At 40.3% G+C, this 11787-nt stretch overlaps 1 protein-coding gene across 2 annotated transcripts; it reads right to left on the reverse strand.

Annotated features, from left to right (window-relative positions):
- Window positions 1-3508: 3508 nt before the first annotated feature.
- On the reverse strand, window positions 3509-9733 carry CLDND1 (claudin domain containing 1). Of its 2 annotated transcripts, XM_006868600.1 has the most exons (6): window positions 9523-9546; window positions 8339-8389; window positions 7802-8111; window positions 5859-5969; window positions 4056-4193; window positions 3660-3880 (listed from the first exon to the last, which is right to left on the reverse strand). In XM_006868600.1, the coding sequence occupies exons 3-6, from the start codon at window positions 8091-8093 to the stop codon at window positions 3660-3662; spliced, it is 762 nt and encodes a 253-aa protein (XP_006868662.1). In that variant the 5' UTR covers window positions 8094-8111; window positions 8339-8389; window positions 9523-9546. The 2 variants fall into 2 exon arrangements, with proteins under 2 accessions (XP_006868661.1, XP_006868662.1); XM_006868599.1 differs by lacking the exons at window positions 7802-8111; window positions 8339-8389 and having other exon boundaries at window positions 3509-3880; window positions 9523-9733.
- Window positions 9734-11787: the final 2054 nt, after the last annotated feature.

Genomic DNA, 11787 nt, shown 5'->3' on the forward strand with positions numbered 1-11787 from the left:
TAACCATACTAGTCTGCACTTTGATATTTCCGGAATGGAAAAACAATCAAATGTAGATTGACTGGTTGTTGGAGTCACATTTTTCTCATACCACAAATCAGTTCATCTGAAAGTGAGTCATCTCTACCCTCCCACATACACCAAAACTTAAAAAGCAGGTGAAACTTAACACCACTCCTGATTATTAAATTCTTGAAATCCAAGTGCAATATGATTAGATTATGGCTGTGGTGGTGGCTGTGTGATGCCGTGGAGTCGGTTCCGACTCATAGTGACCCTATACAGTTTCTGAGGCCGTAAATCTTTATGGGAGCAGAAAGCCTCATCTTTCTCCCACAGAACATCTGGTAGTTTGGAACTGCTGACCTTGAGGTTCGCAGCCTGATTTGTAACCACTATGCGTAGGCACTTAATATGCGCTCGTGGTACTGTAGGATAAACTTAGGACAGTAAGGTCAGTTTCAACCAGTCAGCGGATCAAACTTACCAGTTGCTCCTTGGAAACCTTATACTGGGTCACTATGAAGCGGAACTGACTCAATGGCACTTCACCACCACCACCACATTAAGTACGTTAGAATTATACTGACTTTTTAATTTATCAGCTTTTTGATGGTTTATGGCTATTCCTAAGAAATTCTGAAAACAAATCATTTACTAAAAGGATAATTGAAATTCCTGAGTGGTATAAAGGGTTTAAGCAATTGGCTGCTAACTGCATTAATTGGACATTCAGATCCACCCTGAAGAAAGGTCTAGGACTCTATTTAACGAGATTAGAAAATGAAACATTAAAATCTCAGAGCAGGTTTCATAAATTGTCACAAAACTCATGTCGTTAAGAATCTAAGAAGTAATTTATTAGGATTGCTGCAAAGATTAAAAGAAAAGATATCAATAGGATTTACCTTGCTACTGATTTCATACATTAGGCTGATCAAAATGATTAAAGATGACCAATTTCATGATTCTGTCTAAATAGAATCATCGTGCACTTGAAAATGGATTTCACATAAAATGAAACAGCATATCCCTATATTTGCCAAACAAAATCATCTCTGCAGAAAAGAATGACCTCAGCTACCCTGATATGTGCTTAAAATACCATATATACATATTCAGCTCCAGAGCTTCTGGCACCACGTTTCCATATTTAAGACGCTACTGGTGATGCTCTAACTAAAAAATCCAATTCGGACTGAGTTTTCACAGTGCTTAGTAAAGCCCTGGTGTGGTGCTATGGGTTAATGCACTGGACTGCAAAGTCATTTGAACCACAAGGTCAGTGGTTCAATCTCACCAGCCGTTATCTCGGAAACTCTACACAGGGTCACTATGGGTAGGAACTGACTCAACGGCACTTAACATAAAACATCACCAAAGTAAAGAATGATATTAGAATGACAGTCACAAATAACTCTGGGGTGGCAACAAGCAAGAATAATTGTTTAAAACAATCAAAACAAAATATAATAAAATTGTTACAAAATTTAATTATATTGACCAACAGTTTTAATATCCCTTTGTTTTGTGCTTATTTGCTTTGCATTTCTCCAGCCCACCTTCCATAGACCATGCTAAAGGGCATCAAGAGTTGGGAAGAGTTAGAAGACTGAGAAAGCAGACATTTCATTGGCAATAAACGGCTAGAGTAATGCTAGCCTTGTTTCAGGGTTGGGAGCTAATTTATTTTTAAACGTAGAACACAAATCCCCATATCAATTAAATAACTTTATGAAAAACTAGTCATGTTTTTAATGCCATCGAGTATGGCACTTAAAAAGTTAAAAAATTCTGACACACAGCGAACCTGTATAGGTTTCTGTGAAGCTGGTGAGCTTGAAATGCCGACCTTGCAGTTCAAACAGCTTTGCAGTCTGGCGCATTAACACATAGCACCATACCAGGACTCCATATAGGCCACAAAAATTGTTTGAAAACATGTTTCAAAATTCTAAAATGTAATAATTGTTAAGTGCCATTGAGTCGGTTCCGATACCTAGCAACCCTGTATCAGGTTTCCTATGAGCAACTCATGAGCTTGAATGACCAACCTTTGGATTCAAACCAACTTTGTAGTCCAACAATATTAACCCACAGCACCACACCAGGACTCCAAGATGTAATAGTCTACTAGTTTTTAATGAGGAAGAAGTTTGTGGTTGTTGTTAAGTGCCATCAAGTCGGTTCCGACCCATAGCTACCCTGTGTAGGGTTTCCAAGGAGCAACTGGTGAGCTTGAACTGCCGACCTTACAGTTTAAACGGCTTTGTAGTCTGGCGTATTAACCCACAGCGCCACACCAGGACTCCTAGATGTAACAGTCTACTAGATTTTAATGAGGAAGAAAAGGTGCCCACAATCTCTGAAAGATAAAGAGACATGCAACCATTACATAAACACACACCTGAAGAGCACCAATTCATTTTTCAAAGAAAAAAAAAAAAAAGATCCTCATCCTAATCCTGTACTTCTTTATCTGAAGGAGTCAATATTTGAAGTCAGACACCTAACACAATTCTTTGAGTATCTTCTCAAATTTTATTTTTTAAAAAAGACAGATTTAGGATATGGTAAGAAATTACTAAGTTACATTTTTTTTTAAATCTGCCAAGTGCTGTAGTAATGGAATAAATAAATAAGATTTTTATTTTCAATGTTTATAGACATATTTATAAAAAAAATGACTGAATCAGAACACATGTAATAGTTTTGATATACCAGGAAGGGACTTAGGCAAGGAAAGGCACATCATTTCCACAAGAAATAAAGACCACAATTGGAGGTTAACACCAACCAAAGCTTTAGATCTTAGATCTTGCAGTTGTTTTCCTAGTTCTAAAGGGCCATTATGGTGGGACTTTCTTTATGGTAGCTAGCTGGAGGAATTTTACTCTGTGACCCCAATGTAATGTTAGAGTACTCTCTTAATAAGCCTGTGTGTGAAAAGGAAACTAACAAAAATCTACAATGATTTGGTGGTAGTGAAGACTGACATATTTAAGGGAGTTAACAAAAAATAATAAGAGTAACCCTGTTCTGAATGAACTGGAACTATTTCAGTTACAAAGTTAAAACTGCAAGTAAACACTATATTTTTCTTTTTTTTTTTTGTAGCCAGAGACTGTGTAGATAAGATACAAACAGCTGCCACATTTCATTTCAGATGAAGCTATATACCAATGATTAGGGAAAAGCCTCTTAGATAATTTCCCTGGCTATCTACAAAAGATTAAATAGTTACAAAAACGATGAGGTTTCCCAAAGAAACTAAGTTTCTAATTGAACAGATATACTTTCTACTGAAAAGTCTAGAAGACAATAGCAGAACTGGCTTTGGGTCAGTTTCTCTTTTCTTTCACGGATATGTGCCAAGTCTCAATGTACTTTTTTCTCTCTAGATGGTTTGGTTGAATCTAGACTGGTTTGGTTGTATGATGGAATCCTTCACTGTCAATGATTTAAGTTTTAGTGGTGATGAAAACAAACTATATATGTGTTCATGTGTGTGTGCATTTAGGTATATTTCTATATAAACAATAGATTTTCAGGATAAAATGGTATCACCGAGAAAAATAAAACCAATTAGGAGGGAGGCAGGGAAAACTATTATCTGAAAGATAATACAGATGGCAACTGTAGGGCAGGCAGCCTCCTGTTCATGCCACACGATATGCCTTCATTAAGGTGTACTCTTTGCGGTTGGTGTGAGCGGCCCAGATGAAGAGAGCAGATGCCATAAACTGCAAGGGAGCTGAGACGCAAGCCAGGCAGAAGGACCATCCAAATTCACCTGACACATTCTCAGGCAGCCCAAGTTTCTGGTGGAGTAGTTCAATTCCAGCAACATAACAACTCACGGAGCCTAGTGTGCACAAACCTTGGGGGGTAAAATATAAAACAAAACAAAACAAAACATGTCTAGGTAAGAACAAAATAAGAGCTTTTCAAGCAATGCAACAAGGCATTAATAAGTGCATATTTAAAAATTACAACTCTTTGGTCTCTAAGGAGTCATGAGGAATCTAAAAGGTAAATTCAATGAGAAGACTCACCTGCAAGAAGATGGAGAATTCCCGTGGCGATGGTAGGATATAAGCTTCGGCAGATACAAGCACAAAGTCCAATCAATGCCCCAAAGCACATCAAACCTAGACTAACAAAAGGTAAAAGGAACTGGCAACGCCAAAGATCTAATTTTCAAAAAGAGAGAAAAAAAGACATGTTACCATGATAGATTTTTCAATATGGCAAGTTCCTTCATATTCTAATTAGATCTATTGTCAAAGGTGAGAAAGCAGTATTTCAATGTGGAGGTTTCTTTTCTAAAGTACACTGTTCAAAAGCACACTCTGTCCTAATAAAAGTTGAAGGACACTAATAGCTAATAATCAGTGGAGTCTTATTATGTGCTCACTGTTCTACACATTTTGTGCACAAATTAATCCTCTTAACAATTCTATGAAGTAGCTACTAATATCACCTCCATTTTGTAAATGAGGAAACAGAAGCTAGATAGATAAAGAACTTGTATAAGAGCCAGGAATAGAAGTAAAACAGTCCTCTACATACAAGAATTCCAACAAGTAACTAAATGGTGATTATAAACCATTGCCTTGTAAGACTGTGGAAAGACTATTACACACAAAGCACAAAGTACAGGACCTGGCATCTATTAAGCACTTAATAAATAGTTTCAATTATAATAACTTCCCTTAACAACATAGAAGAAAGCGGATGACCTTATCAAGCAATAACATATCATTTTCATTTAATATTGTTGTTGTTAAGTGCTGTTGAGTCAGTTTCAACTCATACTGAGCCTATATAGAGTTTCCAGGCAGCAGCTGGCAGGTTAATTATTGTTGTTGTTGTTAAGTGCCATCGAGTCGGTTCCGACCCATAGCGACCCTGAATAGGGTTTCCGAGGCTGTAAATCTTTACGGGAGCAGATCGCCTCATCTTTCTCCCGCGGAGCAGCTGGTAGTTTCGAACTGCTGACCTTCGGGTTCGCAGCCCGATTCATAACCACTACGCTACCAGAGCTCCTTAATTATTAGCAATGTATTAATACCATCCTAAACCAAACTGTGCCTTTTGCTGTTGGTTTTACTTTCAGGAACTACAAAAAAGTTTTGTTTTTTCTAATTAACTTTTCTCCCAACTCTCACAGCAATAAACTTCTTCCTATGCATTATCACTGCAAAACTGAATTCCTTCCATTTATTCAGTGTTTTCTCTGAATAAATGGAAGGAATTCAATTTGTTGACAAGGCAAGTTTCAGAAAGTTTCTAAAGCTCTGAAAATTGAGGCTCAAAGTCAGAGACAGTACTTCTTGGACCACCTGACCTTCCAAGAACAGAATGCTCATGATCAAGTTAGTTTTGACATCTATATTTTTAATACTACTACCCAAGTCTGGATTAACTCATCGGACAGAACTGAAACTCAGCTGACCCTCACAGAACTTGCAGTCAAGTTTTCATATATCGCTTATCTGAACTTAGGTAGTTGCAGTATTTAACTCAAACACAGTAATTTATTATTCATTCCCATTAAGTTTTCTCTTAGTAAAATAGGTCCATCAATATCTTATGGGGGGATGACTTCTGTCGTCCAATGTACTTGCTGTCTCCTTCCTTTTCATGTAACTGGCAATTCGGTAAGTATGTATCTGTAATTCTAAACATGTTTTACACAGGAGAATTGCATTAAGATAATGATGGAGATCTTATTTCAAGTTCACATTATCTACTAACTCATCACATTCCAAAACCAGAGTTCAACAATAGGCAAATAAAATTGTTGTCTACTTTCCTCCCCCCAACGGATTTCTTGCTGAGATCAAAGTACTCACAGGTCCGAAGTAGATCAATCCCACTATTGTGGTTCCCAGGATCAACAAATTTCTCCATGAACTGCTCATTTAGTGTGAAACTCATGCATTTTGTGACCACATCAAATGACTCTGCAACAAAAACAATGATTGCTTGTTTTAATTATAAACATTTAACAATAATCTCTTTCTAGCAGTCTGCTTCTCTGAAGTAGAACATAAGATTCTTCCAAAAAAAACAACCAATCTCTGGCCCAGAATAACACACAGGATTCATCAATGCCCAACAGAAGCCACTGGCTCTCAGTGGAAAGCTTAAGGCACACAGGCACAATAAAAGGGAACAAAGTACTAGCAGTAAAAAGATCTAGAGGATATGTGTAAGGAAGATTAGAAAGAAGGGGCAAGGAACAAAAAAATGAACTTTGATCTCCCTCAAACTACCTCACCAATAGTCTTTCTCATATTAGATGTTATGTGTCAGGTACATTTGAGATGGTTCTGACTCAAAGCGACCCCATGCACAACAGAATGAACTGTGCCCAGTTCTGCGCTATCCTCATAAACATTGCTACATTTAAGCCCATTGCTGCTGCTGCTACTATGTCAATCCATCTCGTTCACTGACCCTACATTTAATCAAACATTATGTCTTTCTCCAGGGATGACAATTTTACCCTTCCAGTTTCTCAGGCCACTCAGCATCCCTTCCTCACGATATACAAATCCTATTTGGCTCTAATTTTTCTCTAACAAAAGTCATCTCCTAATAAACCATATATTTTACTTATTGTTAATTGCCTGTCATCTTTTAATAGACTATTAGCTCCCACATCCTTGCTCATATACACTTAAATCAGGATATCCTAAAGGCTCTACCTTCAAAATATATCCAGGAGCCAACCAATTCTTTTGCTACCACCTTTATCTGAGTTACAATCATCTCCTACCTGAATTCTGGGCAGTCCCCAGTTATGAACAAGTTCCTAAGGGTGTCTTTATGTCAACTTTGTAAGTTAAATCCTAACAGGTGTAAGGTGTTCTTCTGTAGCCTTACTTTAGTGCAAGAAAATGCTCCAAATCTTTTCCATGATTTAAAAACTATAGGTGTAGTGCGAAGATGATTGTGAAGAAGACTTACTTGCAACTAAGGGTTGATTCAGTCACTTCAAAGTAAGGGCAAATTTACGTAATATTAAAGGGCAAGTGTGAAAGTCAGTTCTTAACCCACGCCTTACTGTACTGTAATAGCCTCCAAACCATTCTCTGGCTCGCATCCTTGTCCTTTGCTTATCTAGTCTCAGCATATCAGTCAGAGTGATCAGATCACACTTCTCCTCTGCTCCTAGGTTTCCCAGCACACTGAAAATAAAACCCTGCAGCCTATCTACTCTCTCCCTGCATGACATGCCCCATTCCCTCCGAGAGTATGTCTCTTCACAGTACTTTTCACTCTCCCTTCATTCTAACTTTGATGATCCTTAGACACTTCAGGTATGCATTAGCCATAGTCTTTGCAAAGCTGTTCCCTCCAATCTAAATGAGGATAAATAAACACTAAGGAGCTCTGGTAGCGTAGTGGTTACGAATTGGGCTGTGATCCGCAAGGTCAGCAGTTCGAAACTACCAGCTGCTCTGCGGGAGAAAGACGAAGCTTTCTGCTCCTGTAAAGATTTACAGCCTTGGAAACCCTGTTCAGGGTCGCTATGGGTCGGAACCGACTCGACGGAACTTAATAACAACAACAACAAGATTTAAAAAGGCTTTCCCAAGTAAAGGACAATTACACATCCAACTGATACTAATGAACACCATGGCAATTCATGGCAGTTGGGGAAAGAAGGTGGTAGGGAGAGAAGAGAGATTTAAGAACTATTTTTCATGTAAAGAACCCACAAGCCTGCAACCATCATGCCACTTTATCTTTTCCAGAATAAAGGACAGAGAAGTCAAAATAAGAATACCTGTCCTTTCTGGTGGGCTATACCAATGTGTGTTTTCGGGTATGGTAATACATCGTCTCCACAATCCCACTGTGCCATTATATCGAAAGAGTGCATCGTTATAACTCTTTTCATCTGCCTCCTCACTAATGAATTCATCCAAGATGCTTTTGTTCAATTCACTGAGATTTTCTTGAATTGGACTTCGATATTCGTACCAGAAGTCTGTGCCAATTGAGGCTGCCATGTAGATGGTAGAAATGAGACTGAGCACACAAGCAATTACAAATGCTGTAGCAAAACGGTTATCCATTCTGGCATTCAGACTGCTCTGTTTAAAAAGTAAGAAGAAAATAATAAGTTAGACTTCAAGAGCAAACAAAGATTATTTGTAAGGAATTTTCTCAAAAATCACCTTTTAGCTATTCCCCAGCCCATGGTTAAAGTAATGCACATTCAAATAGTTAACAAAGTTTCAAATAAAAGGTAAGCATGTTTTAAATTAACTTTAAAAACACAACTCATTATCGTTAAAGGACTTATTGAATGCTCACATACCCAGGATGCTACGGAGACAGAGGTCTTGTTCTCTAGTCTATCACCTGCATACTAAAACAGACAACACTGAAATGGACATACACATTACAGATACAAACAATAAACAAGCCGAGTCAGCAGTGCTTCGGGCATAAATTATAAATAAATGACAGACTGAATTTTTAGCAAGCTGCAGAACATGAATTGTTCTGGGTTTGAGTGTGAAAGAGACATAGAAAAGGAAGCGCTGGAAATCAGCTCCTCCCAGTTACCTTGGAATTGAGAAGGCTTCTAAAACAAGGTTATGAACCAGGTGCTATTTGTAAGACAGAGTTGCAGATGTTTGGTAAACCCGGAGGGAAAGGTTATTCCAGGAATACGAAATTACAAAGAGAGCAATAATAACATATAATAATGCTAGATAAGCCTCTCCCCCTAACCCACTAAAGTTAAGCCAAGCTTCTTTACTTCTTCTACTCTCCCCATTGCTTACACTTGTGAACGTGTTTATCTGCATGTTCCCACAAACCCAAAAGATCTCTCCTCACCCATATAGACAACTCTGACTTGGGTAAATATGTATACTCCCAAGGCGTAGGCAGGGCTCAACAGCAGTAGTAAATGGCCGCAGTAAAATGACTCAAGGCGGATCAAATACTGCAAATATACACCGTGACTGAACTAGACACCTTACAAAGGCGCACGAAAACAGGTTCGCAAACTGAGGTTGCAGAGTTTTGAAGACGGGAAGTGACTCAGAAGAGATCAGGACAATACAGTAATTAACAATAACTCCACAAGTTAGGTTTGTTTTTTGGGTTTTTTTTAATCCTCTTTCATCCTAATGCTTTCAATTGACCTTAATAGGTCCGGAAACCAGAAGGGGGCTCGCCCAGGAGAACGTTCGATCGAGAGGCGGACGCACTTAGCGCGACCACAGAAAGGGCGCCAGCCGGGAAAGGCCAAGGCGGGCTGGGGATGAGGCGGAGTAGCAGCCCCGCGCAGCCCCCGGCCACGGGCCCAGAATATCTATCCGACCAGGCCCCTCCCCAAAGCGCTCGGCCGAGGGAAAGTCCCAGCCGCAGCCCCGCCGCTCGGAACCCGTCCAACCACAGGCACGAAAAGGGAGGGGCCCCTTATCAAACGGCCTGGAACGCCGAGCGACTAGCGACCCCCGCCCGACGCCACCGGCCCAGCTCACTCACCGCCCATCCTCCTGCTCCGCCAGCTTCACCCCCTAGCTCAGACCACAGCAACCTTTTCTCCCCGCGCCTCTTCTGACGCACTTCCCTGCAGGGTCCGCCCCCTCCATAACTCCTGCGCCTCCGCCTTCGCCTCCGTCTCCTCCCCCGGCCCGGCCCAGGTCCAGGGCCGAGGGGGTTTGTGGGAGTTGTAGGAGGGAAGGTGGGAGAGCTGCGGGATGCCAAGGATGGCATTCCCAGTGTGACGCGCGATGCATTCTGGGGGATGTAGTAGTTCAGTTCGGGAAGGCACGTTAGTGCGCGAAAGGGAAATGTGAGCAGCCGCACTCTTTTATTTTCCAAGAAAGGGCGTGGGTCCTGAAAGTAAGGACACCGACACAGCTGTTAGTGATTGTGACCTGTGTTATTCAGTCCTGCACTCTTCCTATCACACTACCACACTTCTAAATATGGATATAAACGAACAGCTAGGCAAAGGCTTATGGATATTATACTTTTGAAATATTAGCCTTTATGCCCTTTCTTCTGCCGATCTACTGCCATTGGAGCAGTTAGTCTTTCTGCTTAAATTTGACTAAGAGGGCTATGATGCAGGAACTAGAATCTATCGAAAATGTAATAACATTTTAATTTCTTACAGTTATGCTGTGGCTGCCTTCTCTTTATGGCAAGTTATATTTCCATTTTATGTGGTTTATGAAGTTTACTTTTTAAATGTTGTTAAGTGTCTTCAGTAGTCCGACTCATGGCGACCCTGCATAAGGCTTCTGAGACTAAATCTTTACAGGAGCAGCTGGTGGATTTGAACTACCTCCCTTGAGATTAGCAGTCAGTGCTTAACCTACAGCACTATCAGCCCCCTACTGTAAAACTACATTTCAATTAATTAAAGAAAATGTTAAATTAATGATATGACTGAAGGTATCAGATACATCAAAATGTGAATAAAAATATGAATATAGTATGCAAAAGCCTGACATTTGGGAAACATTGCAGACAAGGTCATGACATTCTCAGAGATTGTAGGTGACTAGTGCCATGAGTGGAGGAGTCCTGGTGTGGCACTGTAGGAAAAACACTGGACTGCAAGGTTAGTTTGAATGGAAAGATTGGTAGTTCAAACCCACCAACTGCTCCTCGGGAAACCCTATGCAGGGTCTCTCTAAGTCAGAACTAACTCAGCAGCACACAACCATCAACACCACCAATGATTCAAGGAGCCCTAGTGGTATAGTGGGCTGCTAACCACGAGGTCAGTAATTCGAATCTACCAGCGGCTCCATGGGAGAAAGATAAGGCATTCTGCTCCTGTAAAGATTTACAGCCTCGGAAGCCCTGTACAGGGTCGCTATAAGTCGGAACCGACTCCACGGCACATAACAGCAACATTCAAGAGACCCTGGTTACATCTCCGCCAACGCAACCACCGGCAACCCCCACCTATCAGTCAGCCGAGGCTACTGTTGCTATGATGTTGAACGGGTTTCAGTAGAGATTCCCAACTAAATCAGATTAGGATGAAAGAATTACCAATCTATAAAAATCTCATGGACCACAATGGTCTGATCCCAGTGTGTGCCAAGAGTCATGGACAACCTTGACAGCCAACAATACCAGCAAGAGAAATAAAATGACCCTAATCGCTCAAGTATTACACAGAAATTCATGGACAGGAAGCTGGGGCATCTTAGCAATGACATGCATGGATCTATAAATGTGACTCAGGACCAGCAAGTACTGGTTTTCTAAAAAAATCTTTACAGGGACAACTGACTCAAAAAGCCAGAGGGGCTCCCCAGTTCCCACCCAACCTGGGAATTTAGCCATTATACAGAGGAAATGGGGGGAATTCAAATTGACTGATAATAACCATTTAAAGATTATTATTTTCTGCTTTAAATTTTTGTTTAAACCATGTTTTTTCAGTAGTGGAAGGTATTTTGAATGAAATGAAAAAAAAAATGTTTTGAGGTAATATTGATTTTGATAAAACTGTTAAGTGCAGTGAAGTTGGTTTCAACTCATAGCTACCCTGTATAGGGTTTCCAAGGAGTGACTGGTGAGTTTAAACTGCTGACCTTGCCATTCAAACCAACCTGGCGGTCCATTGCTTTTCCTATCTATGTTGTTGTTGTTAGAGGCCATCGAGTCAACACGATTCATAGCGACCCTAAGCACAATAGAACGATACACTGCCCGATCCTGGGCCAACCTCACTATCGTTGCCACACTTGAGCCCATTGATGCTGCCACTTTGCCAATCCATCT

Source organism: Chrysochloris asiatica, unplaced genomic scaffold, assembly GCF_000296735.1.
Source record: "Chrysochloris asiatica unplaced genomic scaffold, ChrAsi1.0 scaffold00120, whole genome shotgun sequence".
Classification (NCBI taxonomy): Eukaryota; Metazoa; Chordata; class Mammalia; order Afrosoricida; family Chrysochloridae; genus Chrysochloris; species Chrysochloris asiatica.